The 24,727-nt window shown below is 38.0% G+C and overlaps 1 protein-coding gene across 1 annotated transcript in view; it reads right to left on the bottom strand.

Moving 5' to 3' along the window:
* Positions 1–24,727, bottom strand: part of CCDC141 (coiled-coil domain containing 141) — a 219,447-nt gene that overhangs the window by 60,427 nt on the left and 134,293 nt on the right. The window contains exon 9 of the mRNA XM_029934315.1: positions 10,628–10,800. Within this exon, the coding sequence (XP_029790175.1) occupies positions 10,628–10,800 (173 nt within the window). The remainder of the gene's footprint in view (positions 1–10,627; positions 10,801–24,727) is intronic.

Here is a 24,727-nt window from a genome sequence, read left to right as displayed (position 1 = left end):
CCCAGTGCTACTTCCTCTCCATTCTTTCTTACTGAAAACCTAATGTGCGGGTAACAACCAGCTCTAATTCCACCAGTCTCAGAAACTTTAAACACTGATTCCAGACTTTTCTTTTGAACATTCCAGAACATTTTAAAACATGTAGAGCATGCATATTGGCAATTTCCTCAGAGCCTGAAAAGCAGATGGCTTGATCAAAGGAAAAATATGACCTCACTCTCTGCCAGCAACTCTTACGTGAACTGAAAATAAATTACTAGAATTCCATCAGTCACTCAGGAATGAGTCTTATTACTTCACAGTAATATTAACTAAATGATAGGGCAAGAACTGAGGGCAGATAACAGAAACTTGGTTGGACAAAGTGCCCTGTCATTGCATTCTGATTCTGAAGCCACACTACTCAGGTGCTGCCTGACTGTGTGGAGAGGGGCCAACCGTGACTTCTGGGTCTAACAATCTGTGGCTCCAAAATTGCATTGGATCTAGTGATTGATCTTTGGGCTTCCTCTGTAAGAATGCATTAGATGTTGCCCGTGTAGCATGGACATGAGGTACACCAGATTATTCCAGATGTTGACTTTGACTTCTCCAAGTACCACAGATACTCAAAAATGACAGACTGTGTGGGCTTCTGCAGGCATTTGTCAGAAACTCCGTCATGGGAGCATTTTCTCTCTTATTCACTGAGTCAGTAGAAGAGAGGGAAGGGGGAAGAAACATAACAGACCTTTTGTTTTTTCTAAAAAGCAAAGAAATATTGACTCCTGGCTCAAAAATAGATGGTTCTATTTGTCATATGGAAGCAGTTGCCCCTTTGCTGCATATGTCGCAAATTGGGGCGGGGGGAGGGGAGCAAATCCCAATGTTAATGTGTTCTCATGATTCATTCCGGAGGACAGCAAGTTGCTTTCAAACCTTTCATAAATTACTATTGGCAGCCCATCTGGATTAGGAGCTGAACCAGATGGTAAGTACTTGACAACTTACTCTCTCATCCGAAGGAATCAGCTGATCATAATTTTCTTTTTGTCTATGAACAAATTATACTCTGAAAATGGGAAAAAAATATTTTCCTTATCTGTAGCTTGCTGCTTCTTTTGACAGGGACCCAGACAGTGTCCCCTCATGTTTATGATCTTTATTTTGGAGGAAATAAAGGCTACTCTCTGGTTTTTATCCCTACTTTGAAAAAACTACTATTCATTACTGTAGAAGTAAAATGTATGGTTTTACAAATTTTTTTCTGACTCAAGTTATACATATTGCCCATCCCTCACCTCCAAAACATAGTTAAGTAGGGCTGAAATTACAGGTGTCCTGGGTTCTGGTCCAGACGCATGCAGAGATAACCATGAGTTCCCGTCCTAGGAGAACACAGCATAATATGTCCTACATGAAGGGTACTAGAGCCAGGATTTTACATGAAATCAATAACAGGGATGGCATTCCCCCTCTTTGCAAAAGGAGGTTGAAAAATGCAATAGCCAGCTGGTACTGGGGCCAAGAAATCAGCCACATCAAGGCAGTCAGGAAGCCCACCCCACCTCCTGCTGCATCTCTGAGAGCCACAGCATCTCCATGGGTGGCCCTGATCAAACAGCACACGCTAGACCAGAGACCCTGACTGCAGGTGGAAGTTCCCACAAAGCTATGAAGGAGGAAAGAGCAGAGAGGAGAGAATAAAGCAGGGAGAATAAGCCTTCGCCTCCAGATGAGAGTGCAGTCTATAATTTCAAGACACATGAGGAATATAAATCTTAAGAAAAGACACTCAACAATCGAGAAAGTAATGCACTGATTCTGAAACCAAGTAGAGCGAGCTGAGGATGACTTTAACATAGACCTGAGATCATCAGAAAGACAAAGAAAAAAACTAACACCTGTAATAAAAGAATAAGAAATTCTGAAACAAAAACAGAACTAAAACTAAAGTAGATATAAAAAATGAGTTAGAAGACCCAGAAATGAAATCAATATGGTTATTAAAACTAGAGAAAAACCAACAAAAGACAAGATCAGTGTGAGGGACTCGATGAGGGTAAGGTGCAAAGAGGACAGCTCAGAACCCTGGAAGACACACTCAGAGGCCCCAGCATTCTCTGCCCAAAGTTAAAGGAGAAGGAAAAGAGAAAAAAAATCAATGTTTAAAAAGATAATTGCTGAAAATTTTCCATGATTGATGACATAAATCCTCAGATAAAAAGGGCACAGCAAGAACTAAAGAGATCAATATTCCCATTTAAGATAATTTTGGAAACATGAAATTATGTTTTAATGTATTTCCTTCCAAAAAGTGTTTCTCTTTGCAGCACTTTTCTCCCTCCAAAGTTAGAATGGTGCTCTCTAACACAGTTTGGATCCTCCTTTACCCACTTAACATTATATGGTGAGGATACTCTCTGTCTTCAAATAATCCTTGAAAACACACTTTCCATATTGGCTTAGAATATTCCACAATGTGCCTGCCCTTAAACTATTTTAACATCTCCCGGTTGTCTGGGTGGTTTTTCAGTTTTGCACTATTCTAAACAGCACCATGATGGGCATTTTATTCATAAACAGGCTCACTCACTCACTTTTCTCCCTCACTGTTTCCTCTGTGTGTGTGTGTTTTCTGTTTCTAATATGAGAGGACTTCTCTTCAGTCATCCAACACACACATCTCTGCCTATGTAGTCAGCTTTTCTCTATAGACTCTGCAGCTCCAGGACTTCTTCCTCTGGCATTCTTACCACTCCACATCACATCATCAACATCATAAATGAACAAATTCATACAGTAATAAATGACTTCTAGATAGTTCACAGAACCTAATCTAATTACTTTCAGATGCAAGGGAAGTATGAACTTTGGATGTCTTCCATACTAAAAGTTTCAGAATTATAAAAGCATTAACAGCATTATCATGCCCAGTTTACAGTTCCAACATTGACTCAACTCCAAAAAAAACCAATTTAATATACACTTGAAAATATTTGGAAAGCGACTGAGTTAACAATTATCATAAAAACTCAATTTTGTAATATTCTAAATTTCAGTATCTAACATTTACCATCTAAATGTATCATCAAACTTGTTTGTTTTTATTTTAAGTCCTTAATGCTTGGTAGAATTCCTGTAAATGCAACCATAGATAACTCTATCAGGAAAAGGAAATTTTTCTTTTTGTTTCTTTGTTTCATTTTATTTTGTTTTGTTTTGTTGGAGTGTAGGGATTGTTTTTGTCTGTTTTCTACTTAAAATATTTTTACTATGATAAAAGCTTTCTTTTAACATCATACCAACACCATAACATTTCAAATCAAGCCACCTAGTTTGTAAATACTAAGATAAGGAACATAAAAAAGTTTCCTACATGGTTGACCTTGAGGGCTGACCTGAAAATGATGTCATGAGCTAGGGGAGAAGGGGACACTGTTATAAGTCCAACAACTAAGGAATGATTCAGAACACCATGGAATGAAAAGGGAAGCCATGAGATAGAACAACCAATACAAAGGAATTCACAAAGTATAGTATGATACTGATTCTGTTCATCCTGGCTAGATGCAGAGCCTTCATCCATGTCAGATGATCAAATTCAACAATGGCTTTCTCAAGTCCTTTGCTTGACCTCTCCTGATCCTAGAAGCTAGGGATTGTGACTCCATTCTCTAAAGAGGTGATCCCAACACCTACTGTCCCCATGGCTTCCTCATGCCTAGAGCACACCTCCTGGATGTGTTATTTCCTCAGTGTTCTCTAGTAAGATTCTAGAGATTCAGGGCCAGGTTTATATATCTTTGACTACCTTTGAAGCTTGACGCTGGCATGTCATAGGTGATGCCTATATGTACATTCAACAACTTTTTAAATAAACAAAGAAAAAATTCATAGGCAAGAGGAGACTTGAGATGAAACTAGCAGAGGGATGGAGTACATTGTCGCATTTTAAGCATGCAAGAATAAAAAAAGAATCCAGGTGATCAGGCTTCTTTTTATTGATTAAGGTTCAATGAAAGGAATAGACAGAGTGCTAGCAAACTGACACAGTGATTGAGACCTGCCTTCCAGTACTCACTTTACCTCTTACTACTGTGTGACAGGTAGCAGGGAAAGTTATTGAACCTCTCTGTGCCCTAGCTTCCTCCTCTGCAAAACAGAAACCATGATATTAGTAGTACCCATATCACAGGGTTGTTTTAAGGACTAAAAGTTTTCAATGTACATAAAACACACAAATGTTTGCCATTGTTGCCAATGAGTGTTGGAACACAGTCTAATTCCTACCTATTCTGATATTATTTCATGTCCTTTTCTCCTGTTACCGTCTCGTCCAGCTACACTCTACTCCCTTCTGTTATATCTTAGCTGTTGCTCTGCCAGGTCTACTCAGCTCCCAGGTATTTGCATGGTAGCTCCTTCTCCTTGAAGATTCTTGTTCTAACTACGTTGTCTAAGATGGTCCCCTCCCCACAGTGACTGTCTATCCTATTTCACTTTTACATTTTTTCATAGTACTCATTGGTGTGTAAGAACATATCATTTATTGATTTAGCTGTTGATTGGCTATTTCTTCCCACTAGAATATAAACAGCATGAGGGGAGACACTTCACCTACTATATTAGATGCACGGGAGCACCTGATTTATCAAAGATATTCAATAATATTTTTGGAATAAAGAAATGAATAAATGAATGAACCATGTTTGGTCTGAAGTTGATCACCATTCACAACCTGAATCAAGAGAAGTAGTGGTAGCCAACATAAATGCAAATTGTGAAAAGAGAATGCAAAGTCCCAATGAACTCCTATTTTCATTTCTTTGTAAAACATAAAAAATATGAATATTAACTGTAAATAAGCAATAGGTATTAGATCAAAACAAACAACAGTTCTGATTATACCACAGCAACCTATTCAATCAGGATGAGGTTTATAAGCTTAAATTAACTGTAACAAGGCAGAATGAAAACTGGTAGTTTTCATTTTATGCAAAGATAGAAATCAAGTCATTATGGAAACAAATTTACTTGTCAATTTTAAGTTAATTTTAGCAAACATGAAAAGGCAAATGGATATTGTGCAAGATGGTCTTGTATGTTTTTTAGCTCTGAATTGGTAGCTACACAGAGAAAAAAAGAGGAGGTCCCTTATTTTTGTCCAATTATAGAAAACTTCACCTTCATACCAGGTCTCCAACCCAATACTTCCAATCACCACAGCTTCCTGTGGCTTAATCAATGCTGAATTCTACTTGGTAGCAGGCCCACTTTGGTCTATCTTTAGACTTGTTGCTCAAAGACTGTGCCAACCTAAGCTTAGGAAGAGGTGAGAGGTGCTGGAAGCCAGATTTCCTTCCTGTAGCCAAGCTTCAACTTCCCTGTAAGTCTAAGTTTGACCATTATCAGATGTGGTAACTTGTATCATAACTAAGTGAAAGTGAATGAGCTAAAATGTCTTTAAAACTAAAGTGTATTTAGGTTATATGGCAGATATTATACTTTGAAAAGATAATAAATTATTTAGAAATGTGAACTTCTGAAGTCCTATTTTATTGACTAACAGGGAAAGAAAATTAGATCTAAGGGTCTCTGAAATTCCTATTTGCCTGCCCCAACACTAAATTTTGCCTTTTATTACCTTAAGATAAATGCATATCTGCCCTATTTCAAATATAACCTTCTCCAGTTCATGAAAATGAGTATGATTTGCTACAGCTGACTATATTGCGATAGTTTGATACAATACGTGACTCTTAGTATTTTCCCTTAAAACTCTTTGTAGAGAAGGTTAAAAAAAAAGTAAACCAATTGCTAAGAGTAGTGCTGTTCCATTTGATTAAAATGAAAAAATTTTTTAAAACGCCAAGAAGTGTTTATCTCCATTTTATAGATGAGGGAACAGATTCAGAGAAGTTTAAAAGTCATGGCATCACAGGACACCTGGGTGGCTCAGTCGGTTAAGTATCCAACTTTGGCTCAGGTCATGTGGTTTGTGAGTTCGAGCCCTGTGTTGGGCTCTGGTCCTGACAGCTTGGAGCCTGGAGCTTGGAGCTGGGAGCTTACTTTGGATTCTGTGTCTCCATCTTTCTCTCTGCCCCCACCCCCCTGCTCAAACTCATTCTCTCTCTCTCTCTCTCTCAAAAATAAATAAAAACATTAAAATTTTTTTTTAAGTAAATAAAAGTCATAACATCATTTTGGCCCTAAGAATGCATGAAGCAAAACCCCTTTGATGCTAAAGTTTTTTACCCACCTGATTTTCCAAATGTGTGACAATGGGGGCCTTAGTGTTTTGTGCCCTAGCAGTGTTCTGGCACTCAGAAGTCTAGGGAGCCCACTGTGATGTTCAGTGACATGTACTTTCCTCTGTTGCACTTTGTAGTATGTTTATTTCCACTGCCAGTTTTCTAAACTCCACCTTCACTTTCAAGTGGCTGCAACTTGAAATCTTATTTTTAGGTCTGCTTCTTTCCTATGATGGTGACCCACATCGTTGAACAGATGAATCATTAGATGAGGAAAGTAAGCAAGTCTCAAATGTCATGCACAGGACTGAGGTCAGTAGCTATGTGGGGTTTCATTTGCCGCCAAGACTCTAATGCATTTCAATTCAGTTTTTAACGGATTTCTATTCTACATCTACCTTCTGAATCAAAAATGTCCTTTGTCAAGTAACAATTTCACTTTACCTTCAGTTCCTCCTGCAAAATGGAAAAATAGGATTGATTTGTAAACTATTGTGAAATCTCAGAAGTCAAGGAAACTTTGGAACTACTATGAAAGCCCATATATCTAGCATTTAGGCAGAAATCATACTGTTAATCATTTTTTTAAACCCAGTTACCTAGCCATTTTAATTTAAGTTTCTTGATGGTCTCTACCTATTGCTCCTTCTATTAAGATTCAATCTGAAGCTTGAAGAAAAGAACTATAGATGTGCCTTCAAAAATATATATATATGTAAAAATTAAGACTAGAAAAAACAAAGGCAGAAAGAATGAGACTAGTAAATAAATAAACATTCGACCATGACAAAGCATGTGGCCAAAAGCATCACTAAAACCCTGAAAACAGAATACAGTATAAAATATAAGCACTTCCCCTTTTATATTTCTGTATTGAAGATAAAACATTACTAATTAGAGCAAACAAGATAAAGTTTAAGAGTACTAAACTGTGACCAGCTTTCCAAATCTAGGAGCTAAGCATCAAAACTGAAAGGGAACTTCAGTTTCTGGCTAGCAGCAGGGACTAGATCTACCCTCCTGCCTTAAACGACTAGAATAGACAAAGAATATGAAATGATAGTTCTCAGATATTGAGCAACAGATAGCTCAGGACAATGATCCCCAAGAGAAGGGAAACAAATAAGATATGCCTCATGATTACATCAGCTTACTGCCTATGAGGCAATATCCAGACCAAAGCTGAGGGTAGTGGAACCCAAAGACAGTCCACGGGTCTTGCTGAGTTGAGGAGACAGAGCTCACACTTTGGGAGGCCAAGGTACCTGGAATTTCTGGGGCAGTGTACCAGAGAGACAGATCTCCAAAGCTCTAGGGAAAGGTATTTAGTTGCATCCTTGTCTACAAGGAAACTGCCCAAGGTGGTTTACAAAAATTAAAGAGTACCACAAGTAAAGAGTAGCCTACACAGAGAAACAGTGTCTGTGCTCTGAGACTCATTCATGAAACTGACATGGGACCATGCCCCAATTCTAACTGGAGAACCCAATACTTAATCCAATCATGACATCACTCATATCAGTGTTCAACATGTACCCTGAATCCAGGAACCCCATAGGATATCTTCTGCATGGTCCAAGACACATACGTTTTGGGAGACTGGACCTTTAAACAGGGGAGAGGAGAAAGGAGCTCTTGTGCCCACAATTTGGGCCCAGACATGGGGGTGCTAGAGCTCCTGAAACAGAGGAAACAACCCATTCCCTGATGTATGGGTTGGAGTTAAAGTAAAGACACTTAGTAGCTACGGTTGTTAGTTTTCAAAAGGGGAGAACCATCTGTCTTTCTGGTAGCCTCAGCTGTTGGGCTCCTGTTGGAAGACCTTGGATTATTTCTGATCTTGGTTTTGCATGGTCCCATAGCAACCATCACAAGCCCCGACTAAATATCTCCATCCAGATTCAGACTGTCTTCTGAAAAGAAAATTCCCTAAACCCAAACTTACCAAATCAACACTTTTAAACCCATCTAAAATAGAACAGAATGAAGATTTAAATAGAAATACAGTAATTTTACCACGTTCGACCTATTTAATTATTCTTCAAACTTTATGCCTCTGTTTTAGGAAAATGGTGGATACGGAAGATAAACAACTGGATTTATCTCATTTGTACAAATCTTTTTGTCTCCCTCTGTCAAAGCGTAAGCCTTGACTTTATTTCTTCCTAGATGATATGCGTTCCACCATGTGTCCCAACATCTCCCTTTTGTCTTCCAATCTCTATTCCTCCTCATACACTCCCACTGTATCCTCTTTCTGTTTCTCAAGGTCCTTATCTCTCCTCATTTCCACCCAGATCTAAAGTCACACTGATAAATCACAGCAATGGACAGATAATTTAATCAGAAAATCAACAAGGAAACAATGGCTTTGAATGACACACTAGACCAGATGGACATAACAGATATATTTAGAATATTTCATCCTAAAGCAGTGGAATATACATTCTTCTCCAGTGCACATGGAACGTTCTCCAGAATAAATCACATACTGGGACACAAATCAGCCCTCAACAAGTACAAAAAGATTGAGATCATACTGTGCATACTTTCAGACCACAATGCTATGAAACTCAAAATCAACCACAAGAAAAAATTTGGAAAGGTAACAAATACTTGGAGACTAAAGAACATCCTACTAAAGAATGAATGGGCTAACCAAAAAGTTTAAGAGGAAATTAAAAAGTACATGGAAGCCAAGAAAAATGATAACACCACAGCCCAAAACCTCTGGGATGCAGCAAAGGTGGTCATAAGAGGGAAGTGTATAGCAATCCAGGCCTTCCTAAAGAAGGAAGAAAGATCTCAGATACACAGCCTAACCTTACACCTTAAGGGGCTGGAAAAAGAACTGCAAATAAAGCCCCAAGCCAGCAGAAGATTGGAAATAATAAAGATCAGAGCAGAAATCAATGCTACCAAAACCAGAAAAAAAGAGTAGAACAGATCAATGAAACCAGAAGCTGGTTCTTTGAAAGAATTAACAAAATTGATAATCAAAAAGAAAAAGGAAAGGACCCAAATAAATAAAATCAAGAGTGAAAGAGGAGAGATCACAACCAACACAGCAGAAATAAAAACAAAAATAAGAGATTATGAGCAATTTATGCCAATAAAATGGGCATCTGGAAGAAATAAACCTACACCAATACACTCACCAAATGTGTTCATAAAAACATCCTGCCCTAGCACACTGGGTAAGAACATGGAGTCTAGGGCCCATGCTCTTGGATCCAAACTCTGACTCTATCACTAACTGCCTGTGTGGCCTTTTGCAAGTTACTTAACCTCTTTGTGTCTCGGTTACTCATAAAAAGGAGAATATTAATAGTGCAATGGTCCCTTCCTTATCTGCAGATTTGCTTCCTGTAGTTTTAGTTACCCATGGTCAGCCATGGTCCAGAAGACGATCCTTCTTCTGCCATATTATCAGAAGGTTAACAGCAGCCTAATACTATGTCACAATGCCTATGTCATTCATCTCACTTCATCTCACCTTGTAGGCATTAATCATCTCACATCGTCACAGCAGGAAGGGTGAATATAGAACAATAAGATATTTTGAGAAAGAGTGAGGAATCGCATTCATATGACTTTTATTATAGTACATTGTTATAATTGTTCTATTTTATTATTAGTGATCATTTTTAATCCCATACTATGCCTAATTTATAAATGAGCTTTTATCATAGATATGTATGTATCAGAAAAAACATAGTATATATAGGGTTGGGTACTATCTGTGGTTTCAGGCACCGCCAAGGGGACATACCCCACCATACGCCAAGGGTAAGAGGGACTACTCTGTGCGTATTGTAGAGCTGCTGTGAGGAAGGACACAATGTTCCTAAACCTCTTGGCACAGAGCCTGGCACATGATGGACTCTCAGTTTTTGAAAAAGTGAGCTATTGTTATTATTAATAATGTCCCCTTTTATTTGGGATTTTGCTTGGTGAGCCACCAAGGTCATAAATGAAAGGGATTCTGGTACTCTGGTTTTTTATTTTTTCCCAGAAAGGAAAAAAGGAACAGGGTAGACTCAACATTCAAGAATCAAAAGGGAGAAAGAAACCCCACAGAGGTGCTAGGCTATCAAAAGCATTGAGAATTAAGCTCTGTTTTTTCTTTTGTCCTTTCTTTCTGCCCACCTCAGAAACTCATAGAAAAAAAGCATGAGCATCTTTGGGTCCTCAGGCTTAGAATATGGCCTCACTTGTGGATGAGCAATGCTATGTTCAGAATCACTGGTGACCAAAATTCAATAGATCCTGTTAAGCCATGTCATAATGCAGCAAAACATCAGAAGCAGAAAAATAAAATTATGCAACTTATTTTTTAACAGGTTGTGGAAACTGTGGAAAAGCTTGTTACATGGAGGAAGAAATAGACTTACCTACAGGAGTCTACTTGGCTGATTAAGGCTTGTCCTTTTTGCAAAGCATCAGCTGTGCAGTCTTTAATTTCTCTGTGTAATTCCTCGTGCCTTGCTGCCAAGACAGGCAGACTTAAACCCTCTGATTTAAGGAGCTTAAGGTAAGCTTCAACTCTTCCAAGTACATCAAATGCCTGCCAAAGAAAACATACTTTCATTTTCTGCTTTTCTAGTTTAAAATCTACATCAATGTGTACATGAAATACTAGAGATTAAACCAGCCTATTCAATTTATTTGTTTGATCATAATCAAAAACAACAATCCTTGGTCTGAGGAAACAGCTGTGTAGTTCAAAGGCTCCATTTAGGGAAATTGATCACAGCTTAGCTCAGCATAGATAAATATCAATACCATAAAGTTTACATTGAGAATGTATCTATACAACACGATTATAACTGTACAGAATTCAGAGAGCCAGGTTTATTTTTTGTACATTCTGTAATGTATGCCAATAATGAACGAGATATTTTGAAAATATTATGCAGACTTTCACAACCTGAATATCCTTTGTGTTCTTAAAAGGAAATTGCCCAGTAAATTGCACTTTGAACCTGAAACATTCAAGAAATGACTAATATACTTTTACCCCTTGTTTTTCCAAGTGTAAAACATTTTGCCTACTTCATCCAAGACATCCATCTGTCTACAAATGAGATTATAATTTGGTTCTAAAGTTGTGCAAAGACTAAGACCAAGGTAATATTTAGCTTCTGACATGCAAAATAGGATTATGCAGAAAAAACATCACCTTGTAAATCAAGATATTGTTTTAAAAGAAGGTTTTTAAATTCCTTTATTTTCTTCTTTTATTAGCAGATCAACAACCAGGCATGGGGGATTAAGTTTATGGAGTTAACATTGAGTTGAGAGGAGCTTTCCTTTTGTCCATTAAGGTTTAGTTGGCATTAAGGGGGAGGAGTATATGATACAAAGGCGTAAAAGAGGACCATGGTAAATATGAGGAAAACAGAAAGAGAGTAGAGAGCAATGGTTTCCTTAGGTGTCCTGATAGCCTATCTCTGAACTTGGGCTTGGAGAGCAGATGAATTAGGTAAATTGAAGAAAAGCTGATTGGCAAGGGAGCTCTTGCCATGTGGCCCTTTGGCACTACTAGAAGAAGCCACCGTATGGGATGCTTCATATCACTCTGGAGAACACTCTTATCCCAGGAACCCGGATGGTGTCACAGTCAGCAGGGTCCTTGAAATCTAGCCTTCCTGGACTGTTGAGCTGGAAGCCAGTGAGCTTGATAGGGGCCCACCAGGTGGAGTAGGAAGACTCCAAAGAAGACTCATAAGAAATGAGAACAGATGGTTTCATGAGTCTGGTAACCAGTGAGACCTGAAGAGAGACCAGAGGAGCAAGGCTGCATTGATGCTGAAGGTAGTTTAAGCCAAATGTAGAGGCTACTGCCACGGAGCTGTGTAAAAGCATGTGGGCACCTACACCTGGCTGCCATCTAAGGGAGTGAGTTTTAATACCAGAACTGGAACTTGACAAAATGTGAATTTACAAATGAAATCTCCCAAATGCTGTTGCATTACTTATATGTTGATATTCTGAACTTTCATCAAGTTCCTCATGTCTTCTGAATCTGCTCTTTCTAATCACTTAAAATGTTTAAAACAAAATCATTCCCGTTATTTAGATGATAGGAAGGAATAATAATAACTATAGTTTAATGAGAACTGACTTTTGCTCCCTCTATACTATGTGTTTCATTCACCCAACAAATATTTTTGAATGTCTGCTGAGGTTCAGACACTAACAGCCCTGGATGGAAGGGAGAAAGGATCTCCAATGTATAACTGAAGAAACTGCATCTCAGAGAGACTAATTAAATTGTGCAAAGTGATACTTAGTAGAAGTAGAAGTGGCAGGTTTGGTCTTTGTACTCAATTTGTCTGGCCCTGAGGCCCCTGCACTTAAACCCTGGCCCATGGAGCCAGGTGGCAAAGGATTACCAGGAAAGGCATAAGACAGAAAGGGCATTTCCAAGAAGCCTGTTCATCTTAGGTGGAAAAAGCAAGATTTTAAAACTTACTTTCTGTAAATATAGGTGAGAAAAGATACAGAGAAAAGTTAAATGATTTCTCTCAGTCTATATAGAACTGTAAAATAAAGATAGCTTTATTAAGGAAACTTTGAACCTGAAAACTCTCCTTATCTGAACCCCCTTCCTTTATTCTATAGTTGGCAACAGAGCTGCCATGATGCTGATGTTAGAAAAGATTATTTGAATTACTTTCTCAATCTTTCCATAACACATTGAAATGCCAGTTGCAATAAACGCTGTTTCTGGAATTTTGTTTTATATTTAAATTTTTTATTACTTATTTTAAATGAAATGGAGTCTCATGTTACTCAAAGGTTCTAAAGTTTTAAAAGTTTTAAAGTCAGGGGGCTACCTGGTCGGCTCAGGTCATGATCTTGTGGTTCATGGGTTCAGGCTCCGTGCTGAGCTCTGTGCTGACAGCTCAGAGCCTGGAGCCTGCTTCAGATTGTGTGTCTCCCTCTCTCCGCCCCTCCCCCTGCTCATGCTCTGTCTCTCTCTCAAAAAATAAACAAATAAACAAATAAGTAAATAGTTTTAAAGTCAGTGCCTAAAACAAAAATCTAGTGTAGTCAAAAATCATGAACTGCCCTAAATCATGCTTAAAGTTTAGTATATGTGAACTAGTGCTTACTGTAATACATATTCATCTTTAGGATTGAGAGCCACTTGAGCTAACGTAAGAAATAAAGAGAAAGTGTATATACATAGATACCAGGGCATTCACTTCTTTCTTCCCTTAGGAAAATTCCCAAAATTCATGGTGGGAATGGGAAAAAGGATAGAGAATTCCAAAGTGCTTTGTGCACTCTACAAGTTTGACTCCATTCTGTTTTAATATTAAGCCACTATAACCTTAATACATATCATGTTTGTTGCTGTTTTAAGAATTAAAGAAAAAAATATGAAAGTTCGGGCATGTCTACCATCATGTAGTAAATACTCAGAAAATACCTGCTCATGATTACTCTACATCTTGATTGGATACATCTTTGAAAAGTCACTGGAACAGCATGGCCACCTGCTGCCTGTCATTCATCCCACTGGGCCTTGCCTCTTGAGGCCACTCTGAACAGCTGCGACTCTCATATCCCTGGGCAGTGGTCTCATCTTCATAGGAGTTAGATTCTAAAGCCACATACATTAAATGCATGTCTGAGGTGACTCCACCCCACTCCTGAGTATTATCATAAAAGTATTATAGCTTAATAACATGGGAATAAACTGGAGGTCTAAAAAGGCAGTGGCAGGAAGAGGTGATATATCAAGAACCAAGATAATCCATAACTTAGTATCAAAATAGCAACATTTTCTTCAGACTTTTTTCTCAAAAATATCCAAGTCTTAGGGAAGCATTTACTCATGAATTGCTCTATGCATCACACTTGATAGAACTATGGCAGTAGAAAGGAGGTGAGTGATTTTGTTCCTTCATTAGCTCAACAAATATATTTGCAAATAAGTTGAGTTGGATACTATAAGAGGGCTTATTCTTTACCCTTAATCCTATCCAAGACCTAATAGGAATGATTTAAACACACAGAAATGTTAAATTTGTTGATTTTAAGGAGAGTCCCTTTTCAAAAAAGTTGTACTCCCTGTGATTTTCAAAATCACAGGTAAATCTCATTTCCCTTATCCCCATTCAGCATTTAATGAGGAATCCATGTACCAACTCCAGAAATAACCTATTATTGCTCTCACTTAATCTATCCCAAAATAGAACTAAATGCTTTTCTATTTACCATGTCCATAAGGAACCTGATACACTGGACCTAGTCTGGAAAGAATCTCTTTGTCTCACACATGTTATAGACAGGTTATTTCTGGCAAGGACACTCCTTTGGAATTAACATTTCCCTTTTAGTTTACTCTTTGCAAACCTAGTCAAATACAGGTTTTATGACTAGAGGCAAAAACAAGGATATAAGCACAAGGATAATATTTTCTCCCTGTTGGTTCTTGCTTTTCTTGAATCTTTTTTATTGTACCACCCAGTTCTTAAGAAGATAAGGAGACCAATCAGCTCTTTTTCTTTTGGTATGGAAGGCTAAGGAGGTACTTGGTTTTTTCCTTAAGATGTTAGTCAAGATCTTTCTTTTTTTTCCCATTGTTAAGTACAGGATCCAAAGCAGTCTGAACCAAAAAAATAGAGATGGTATCAGGACCTGGCACATTTCACTCTTTTAAAAATATCTATGGGATTAATAAAGTAAGCAAGAAACACGAGTTAATCATCTAGAATATTACATCATGCTGTTTCACAAGGATGTTTAAATTTTTTTTACCTTTATTTATTTTTTAGAGACAGAGAGACAGAGCACAAGTAGGGGAGGAGCAGAGAGAGAGAGAGGGAGACACAGAATCTGAAGCAGGCTCCAGGCTCTGAGCTGTCAGCACAGAGCCCAACGCGGGGCTTAAACTCCCAAACGGTGAGATCATGACCTGAGCGGAAGTCGGACGCTTGACTGACTGAATCACCCAGACGCCGCTCACAAAGACGTTTAATAAGTAGTATTGTTTACTTCTTGACTAACTTATTTGAGGAGAATCAACATTAAAAACAAAAAAGCCCAAATGCTACAGAACCTTGAAATTTTCCTTTCATGAGTTCCAAGGCTGGAGAATAAATTTGATTGGAACTTTTATAATCACCAAGGACACAAAACTCAGCTTCCCACTGTCTGCAGAGATTTCCTCTGGGTTCAGTTTTTATCAAAACCAAGAGCTTCAGTTTCCTTTCCTGAACACTACCTGAGAGAACTGCCCACGGCCCCCAGTTTGAGGAGCTGACACTTGATTCAGGTCCCGCCCAAATCAGCCAGGCTTCCAAGTGCGAGAGAGGCAGGGCAAAAGGGTGATGTGATTTTCAGCGCCCAGTGTTTGCTGTTCCCTACTGGTGCTCCAGCTTACTTCCTGCCTCTCCAAGGTCGTTGCTGCTGGGCCCCAGAACTCACTCCACATGACAAGTGTTAAAAGGGGCTTTGTGGGGCGCCTGGGTGGCTCAGTCAGTTAGGCATCCAGCTTCAGCTCAGGGGTTTGTGGGTTCGAGCCTCATGTCGGGCTCTGTGCTGACAGCTAGCTCAGAGCCTGGAGCCTGCTTCCAGTTCTGTGTCTCCCTCTCTCTGACCCTTCCCTGTTCCCACTGTCTCTTCCTGTCTCTCAAAAATAAAGAAAAGAACATAAAAACATTTTTAAGTGGCTTTGTGTGTTATTTATTTATTTATTTGTGTATAAAAACATGAGCACCTAAAACTGGTTTGGGCCTCACAATCTGAAAAGCTAAACAAACAAACAAACAAACAAACAAACAACCCACACAGAAAAACATTGGAAAATGAGTTTCGGGTTGAAAATTACATGTATGGGATGCCTGCGTGGCTCAGTCAATTGAGCATCCTAGTCTTGATTTCAACTCAGGTCATGATCTCAGGGTTGTAAAATTAAGCCCCACTTAGGGCTTTGTACTAAGCATGGAGCCTGCTTAAGTTTCTCTCTCTCCTCTCTCTCTCTCTCTCTCTCTCTCTCTCTCTCTCTCTCTCTCCCTTTGCCCCTTTCTCCTGCTTGTGCCCTTTCTCCTTCTAAAATAAAAATAAAAATAAAAAAAAGAAAGAAAGAAAATGGCATGCATCTGATGTTTTTACCAGAAAGGAATGGAGGAAGTTTATGTATTGACAAATTCTTACTTTTTCTAGGTAAGTCCATCTTCAAAATGGATAAACTAAACCCATAAGTAGAACTCTAGCCAGCTAGTCCCTGTTTATACTTTCTGGTTTCTCATATCTAGATTGACCTAAACAGTTTTAGGATAATCTTGGGAATATTTACATAGAAAAATGTCCATTTAGAATGTGCAAGTCATTTTTTTTCATTATTCAACAAATATTTATTGAACTTTAAGAAGCATGTACTCTGGTACATGCTGGGGACAGGAAAATGAAAAAAACATTGAAGTCACGTTCTAGTGATTAGTGTAGAAATAAATGCATAAAAATTAAAAAATAATGGCTAGAAGTTAGTGAGTGCTTAGCTACACACTTGTCAGGTATTAACTCATTTAGAAGCTCGGTGACTCTGCGAGGTACATATAATTATTATTTCTATTTTTCAGGTAAAAAAGCTAGACACACAGGGAAGTTAAGAAACTGCCTAAGGTCATAGAGCTAATAACTGTCTAAGACCAGATTCACACCTCAGCAGTCTGGCTCCAAAGTCTGCTATATTATTTTAGAAAATGTCATGCTAACAAACATTTTAAATTTTCTCTTAATACTCCGCAATTCCAGTGATTTGTTTATATTCCAACTCTATCATGAAAAGATTTTGAACATGTATCAGTAGGCATTAATGAATGGTATTCCTTGAGAATTGTTAGACCTCTTTCAGAGAAGTGAAAAGTCAAGCTCAAAGTGTAATTGACCTGTCACATGTCCAGTCACTCATTCGTTGATTCAACAAAGTCTGTTGAACGCTAGGTCACATGCAAAGATGACTAAGACACACTCCCTCTCTAAGGAGCCCAGAGAAATACTATGGGAAAAATGAAAACAGACAATTACTGCTGCCTGGAGACTTCTTAACGCAGGTGGTAAGGGTGGTGACAAACCCCTTCATCCAGCATTGCTTTCCTTCTCAGCTATGACACAGAGAGTGATCTCAAAATGTGTATTCCTTGTGTATTAAAGTAATTAAGCTCTTCTCATTCCAGTGATCTTGAATCAGTGTAATCTCTTATGCACATGGATGTAGTTGGCCTTGAAACTCCACAGTTTCTACTATTTCACTACTTTCTATCATTCAAATAATTATTGAGCATCCACTGTCTGAAAGGTGCTGTTCTAGGCGTTCTGTGCTGGTGAACACAAAGTGAAATAGATGTGTGTCTTATCCTCAAGGAATTTTAATTCGGCAAAGGAAAGTAAATCTACCCAGAAATGCCTACAATACGAGGAAGAATATATTTAATGCCAATGGAGAGATGCAGCAGTTTAAAATTTTACATGGAAGGGAAACCAATAATAACACTCCTGACTTGCTTAGAAGTCACCTGATAGCTTTATTGTGAAGGATACCCATGAATGAATGATAATAAAACTGAATGCCTTTATTATAAGACTAAATAGGGGCTATGTTGTGGGTTCTCATGAAAAATGTAAGATGTTAAAGGTATTTCTTGTTTTGATAAGCTTTCTAGTTAATGTTTTTATATAAATATCTACATACCATTTATATAATAATTTATATATAATTTAATATATGTAATTTTATGTTTAGCCATATTTATCAAATGTTTGCCATGGTTTAAATAGCCTGTCCCTGAGTTCTAAAACCAAAGGTTTCTAAACCATTCTCTCAAAGAGAATACAGGAGGAGAGTAAATTAACACATCATTTACTTCTATATTAGAAGGTTTGCCTTGTGATTTTTTAAAGTCCTTAATATCTCTTAATACTTAAGGACATGTCCCGAATAAGATAGAAATTTCTTAGCCTGCTATTCAAGACCCTTTCTGACCCCCTGGCTGCTTCCACAACTTTTCTCTCGTCATTTTAGGCTTACACCCTAGACTCACGGCAAAATGAATTACTTAGATTCCCCACACACAGCACAACTCTGTACGACACAATCCTCCTCCAGTGGCTACTTATCCTAGCTTTCAAATTTAGCTCAGCGCTCACCTTCTCTAGAGAAGTCTTCCTTGACACTTTTTCCCTGAGACTCTCCTCTGTGTTCCCTAATGCTCTAGGCTCACTCCAAAAGCTTTGGGCTTTTCCCAAGGCACAAAGCGCTTCTGTTCCCTTGCCTTTCCTCCAAACCAGACTGAAATGGCCTTGAAGGCAAGAATCTTAAAACAAGTATCTGTAACTGCTTTAGCTGTAGTGTGCATATGATATATGAAAATAGTAGCTATACAACACATTAGCCAAATGGAAATGTAGAGGCATGTAAGGAGTTTAAAAAAAAAAAAGATGCTTTAGTTCTTTGTAAGAGAAATGGAAGTTGCTATGGAAAAGAGAAATCTGAGACAGGCTGCCTAAGAGTTACGAAACTGAAAGTAAGCATACTTTCCTTAATTTCCAATGACAATTAGCTTAATTTCTTGAATTCATTTACATCACCTTAACAAATTCCTTCTGGATAATATTGTTAAGGTCCTCTATTTGGACAGATTTCTTCATTCTTCAATATGTACAACAACTGAGTCATTTTACTTAATTGCTTCCCACATCTGGGCTAAAATGTATCTATTTTGAAAGTGGGAGAATAGTGAATAAGTAAAAAAAATTATACCAAACTTCATCCTTAATTATTTTGTTTTCATCTGAAACAATTATGTTGCTGTAGGCATTATTGTTTTTGCATGGCTGTAAATATCTTAAAAAAGCAACACCAACTTTTTAAAAAGACATTAAACTTTCAGCAGTGATGGTGAGGCAGTAGAAGTTATGACAATCATTATATTTCAAACTGCTTTTGAGGTATTGCTTCGGCTGCCCCAGGTTTTCCTTCACCTTTCCTCTTAGGCTAATCACCCAAGAAGCACACCATGTAGATCTGACCTCAGTCTTAACTGCTTGCTTTCCCCCAATGAAATGATGTGTCTATGAGCAGGAATCATGGGAATGAAACTTTATGGCCCATCAGCCATGTTTTACAGATTTAGGTTCAATCATTATCATCATCTAAATACAGGTTCATACTGTTCCGCTCTTGACCCATATATATGTATATCTGATTCTAACCACATTCCCTAAACAGTGATAAATACATCAAAAAAAAATTTTTAATGTTTTATTTATTTTTGAGAGAGAGAGAGAGAGACAACATGAGCAGGTGAGAGTCAGAGAGAGAGGGAGACACAGAATCTAAAGACAGGCGCCAGGCTCTTGGCTAGCTGTCAGAACAGAGCCTGACGTGGGGCTCAAATCCACAAACTACACGATCATGACCTGAGTCGAAGCTGGATGTTCAACCAACTGAGCCACCACATTTTGGGTGACTGACATATCTTAGCCACCTCCTTGGTTGTGAACTTGCTAGAAATATAAGTAGTAACATAATCTACAATCATGAAAGATGAGAATTTGGTGGGATCAAGATGAGTTACTAAAATATGTGCTATGTTGATGTTTTGTGCCATGTCCTAATAACTTTTAGCAATGTCCAGTAATTAGAGAAAGTCTTTTCCAATCAGCTATCATTCAATGTTGATAATCAACCCTTTACTTGTATTTGTTGCTAAATGATTTAGCAATAAATTCACCAACACAGTAGATGACCTTAAGATGGAAAGGAAGTATCTCCGGTTCTTAAACTGTATGACTCAATCTCCACTTAAATCCAGTGTCTGGATTATAAACGCATCAGTACCAGTACGCTAAGGTCCTGTGTGCTAACATCGCCACCTACCGCTCACTCCAGGTACAACCTGCCACACCTCAAACCAAAGGCTCCAGGCACTCTGGGTAAGAAACAGACTCTTGAGTCTTAGGTAATAATCAACCCCTAGCAGGATTAAAAAGTAATCAATTTCACTCCTAGAGCCACAAGGCACGGGCAGTGTAGTTGTCTTGTCAATGTGGATAACTAGGCAATAATTATATTTTATTGAATTTTGCAAACTGGAAACACACTCTAGAATTTTTATCACATGTTTTGTTCTCTACTGTATCCCCAGCATTTAGAGCAGCACCTCATGCACAGTAACTATATAGTAAAACTTTATTAAATAAATCAATGTCTAAAGAATCTCTAAATAAAGAATTCTCTAAAGAATTATTCACCACACTCTTATTTAGAAACTTCAATAAAAGAAATTATTATGACATTTTTTCTGGTAAATAAGAATATTCCTATTTAAAATTGGGGACTAAATTAAAATTAGAAGAGAAGTGGGCAAAAGGAGGAATTTCCAGATGTTTGCAACAAAAATATCAGCAACATAGGATAAAAATCCAGATAAAAAAAGAAATACATATGATATGGAATGCATTAACAACAGTCCACTTTGAAGCTGAGATTATGACACATTTTTAATGTAACCAAATTTTTAAAAAGTAAAAAATGTATTTTAAAAATCATACATTTCACTTTTTACTGAGCAAATACGCCAACTGTCACATCCTGTCATTACCCGTGACACAAGCATATTTTCTCACCCTGGTATTTGGCACCGATATTGGAGGAGAATATTGACCTAGCTTTCACAAATTTGGAATTAGAGGTTGTTTGCTGAAAAAATAATTCTACTTATCAAGAATGGAATTGATTTTCAAAGTCAATATATTTTGGAAGCGCTCACTTCCTCTTTCTTTCACAGTGCCTCGTGTGTTGGGAGAGTGGCTAGTGCTCCCACCCATCATTATCGGTGTGTCAAGAACGCCTCACAGTGACCCCTCTTTACGTGAGCCATTTCTCAGTGCTGGGTTCGCAGCCACCAACCTTCAAGGTTGAGAAATACCTCCTTCTGAGACAGATAACAGGTTGGCTTACTGTTTGCTGTAAAACAAAAGGTTCCCCAAACTTAGGGTTCCTCTCTTGGAAACCAGCTGCCGCAGTGACAGTCATCCACCTGGGCCCATCTGCATCACCACCACCCCCCCCCCCCCCCGTTCCCCAACCTAGGGATGGGACTTGGGAAACTGATACGACATGTCGACATTTTGATTATTGTTTTTGTGAATAATAAAGTCTTTCAAAACCGACACAGAAGTCATGTGTCTTTTGTGGATATCCATAAAATGGGGACAGGTTAGCATGTTAGCTTGACGTTTGGGTAAAATTTCACATGCCTCATTTCTTGACAACATGGCTTCATCTCATAACTAGAAAAATTCAATGCACTCAAGGCAAAATGAATTTTCAAAAGGAAAATTCAGTACCTCAGAGGTAAATTGATGATGTAAATTGAAAATACCCCCTTGCTAGTATAAACAGAATTTTCAGACTAGAAAACGAATTTTAAGGGATTTATTATATTAATAAATTATATTATTATATTATATTAATGTTTTCAATCCAGCTCTTTTTTAAACTAGGATTATTTATAAGTGTCATGCCTAAAGTTAAGTAAAATGATGAAAATTTTGTAAAATTTGGAGATTACACAATATAAATAAAAAATAAAAATGCCATTTACAAGTCTTATGAAGCGTTTCCCTCTTTAATTTAAACAGATTTACCCAGTACATTATTTAATCATTTATTGTTTCTTAATAATATGGCAAATATTTCATTTCAAAAGTCATGATTAAATATCCACTTTCCACATTCCAGCTTCTACTTTTTTGCTGAAGTAAAACTATCTATCACCTTTCACATTGATTCTTAAATCTGGAATTAGAACTTATTTGCTTGATGCTTTGAAAAAGGAGAACAAATTCTATCTCTAAGGGCCACTTGGCTATAGAGAATTATATAATGTGGATAAATAGAGTATGGACAAATCCCAGCTAAACTTGTTATAGTTTGAATTTGAATGCCATGGCTTTCCGATGATGACACAGGGGATCTAGAAGTTACGTCTTGGGGCACCTGGGTGGCTCAGTCAACTAAGCATCCTACTTCAGCTCAGGTCATGATCTCACAATTCATGAGTTCAAACCCCCTGTAGGTCTGACAGCTCAGAGCCTGAAGCCTGGTTGGGATTCTGTCTGCCTCTCTCTCTGCCCCTCCCCCACTCGTGCTCTGTCTTTCTCTCTCGATGTCTCAAAAATAAACATTAAAAAAAAATTAGGGGCACCTGGTGGTTCCGTAGCTGAGGCATCAGACTTCGACTCAGGTCATGGTCTCTTGGTTGGTGGGTTTGAGCCCCATGTCAGCATCTGTCTCTGCTGGTGGGTCAGAGCCTGGAGCCTATTTTTGATTTGGTGTCTCCTCCTCTCTGCCCCTCCCACACTTGCGCTCTCTCTCTCTCTCTCTCTCTCTCTCTCTCTCTCTCAAAAACAAACAAACATTAAAAAAATTTTTTTTTAATTAGAAATCAAGTCTTGGGGGAAAAGTGCCTAGGTGGCTCAGTCAGTTAAGTGTCTTCGTGAGTTCAAGCCCTGAGCTGGTGACACAGAACCTGCATGCAGTTGTCTCTATCTTTCTCTGTCTCTCCATTCCCCACTCATCCCACTCATTCTTTTTCTTCCTCTCACCCTCTCTTTCCAAAAAAAAAAGTCTTAAGGGTTAAGAAATATAGTTTCTTAGGATTTAACCTGAATTACTCTATGAATTTGAGAAAGTAACTACTTTGTCCTTTTATTACTACTATTATTATTATTATTATTATTATTATTATTGCAATAAATGTCATTCCTTCCCCCATCAAGGCCCAGAAATAATGTCAGGAGAAAGTCTCCCTGAAAACTTATCAGATAATGAGAGCAGAGAAAGCAAGAGTGGGGGGGGGGGGAGCAAATTGAAAAGAGAGAAACTACATTGCAGGGCTGAGACTAGAAGCATTGTTTAATCCTAGCAACATGTTCTATAACTGTCTTCCTTAGAAATGACATTACCTGACTGACAGGTGACCCACTCATTTTGTAGAGTGAGGGTATATGTAAGTTAGAGAGTCTCTTATTTAATACTACTCAGCAATCAAAAAGAATGAAATCTTGCCATTTGCAACAACGTGGATGGCTCTAGAGTGTATTATGCTAAGCAAATTAAGTCAGAGAAAGACAAAAATCATATGATTTCATTCATATGTGGAACTTAATAAAACAGATGAACATAGGGAAAGGGAAGCAAAAATAAGATAAAAACAGAGAGGGAGGCAAACCTTACGAGATTCTTAAATACAGAGAACTGAGGGTTGATGGAGGGAGGAGGGTCAGGGGATGGGCTAAATGGGTGATGGGCATTAAGGAGGGCATTTGTTGGGATGAACACTGGGTGTTATATGCAAGTGAAGAATCACTAAATTCTTTTCCTAAAAACATTATTACAGTGTATGTTAACTAATTTGACTTTAAATTTTTTTAACAAAGTCTCTTATTCAAAAACAAGACTGTTCAAGAGAAACTTAAGTAGCACCTACCATTTACTTAGTTCAACAGTTCCAGTAATATGCTATGTCTATTTCTTCTGTTAACACAAAGAAATCCCAAAAATATATTTTTCATATTTGTCAAATATTTCTTTAACCTTTCTTTTTAATGTTTTTATTTATTTTTGAGAGAGAGAGAGAGAGACAGCCTGAGCAGGGGAGGGTCAGAGAGAGAGGGAGACACAGAATCTGAAGACAGGCACTATGTTAAACAACAGTGCTGAGAGTGGACACCCCTGTCGTGTTCCTGATCTCAGGGGGAAAGCTCTCAGTTTTTCCCCATTGAGGATGATATTAGCTGTGGGTTTTTAATAAACTGCTTTTATAATGTTTATGTAAGTTCCTTCTATTCCAACTTTCTCAAGGGTTTTTATTAAGAAAGGGTGTTGTATTTTGTCAAATGCTTTTTCTGCATCTATTGACAGGATCATATGGTTTTTATCTTTTCTTTTGTTAATGTGATGGATCACATTGATGGATTGGTGGATATTGAACCAGCCCTGTAACCCAGGAATGACTCCCACTTGATCATGGTGGATAATTTTTTTTATATGCTGTTGAATTTGATTTGCCAGTATCTTGTTGGGTATTTTTGCATCTGTATTCATTAAGGATATTGGTCTGTAGTTCTCTTTTTTTGCTGGGTCTCTGGTTTGGGTATCAAGGTGATGCTGGCTTCATAGAATGAGTTTGGAAAATTTCCTTCTATTTCTATTTTTTGGAATAGTTTGAGAAGAATGGGTATTAGCTCTGCTTTAAATGTCTGGAATAATTCCCCTGGGAAGCCATCCAGCCCTGGGCTCTTATTCATTGGGAGATTTTTGATAACGGATTCGATTTCTTCACTGGTTATCGGTCTATTCATGCTTTCGATCTCTTCCCTTTTGAATTTTGGTAGTGCATGTGCATTTAGGAAGTTGTCCATTTCATCTAGGTTGTCCAGTTTGTTGGCATATAGTTTTTCATAGTAAT

This window comes from Suricata suricatta, chromosome 3, assembly GCF_006229205.1.
Source record: "Suricata suricatta isolate VVHF042 chromosome 3, meerkat_22Aug2017_6uvM2_HiC, whole genome shotgun sequence".
Taxonomy (NCBI): Eukaryota; Metazoa; Chordata; class Mammalia; order Carnivora; family Herpestidae; genus Suricata; species Suricata suricatta.
This window is presented reverse-complemented; position numbering and strand designations above follow the sequence as displayed.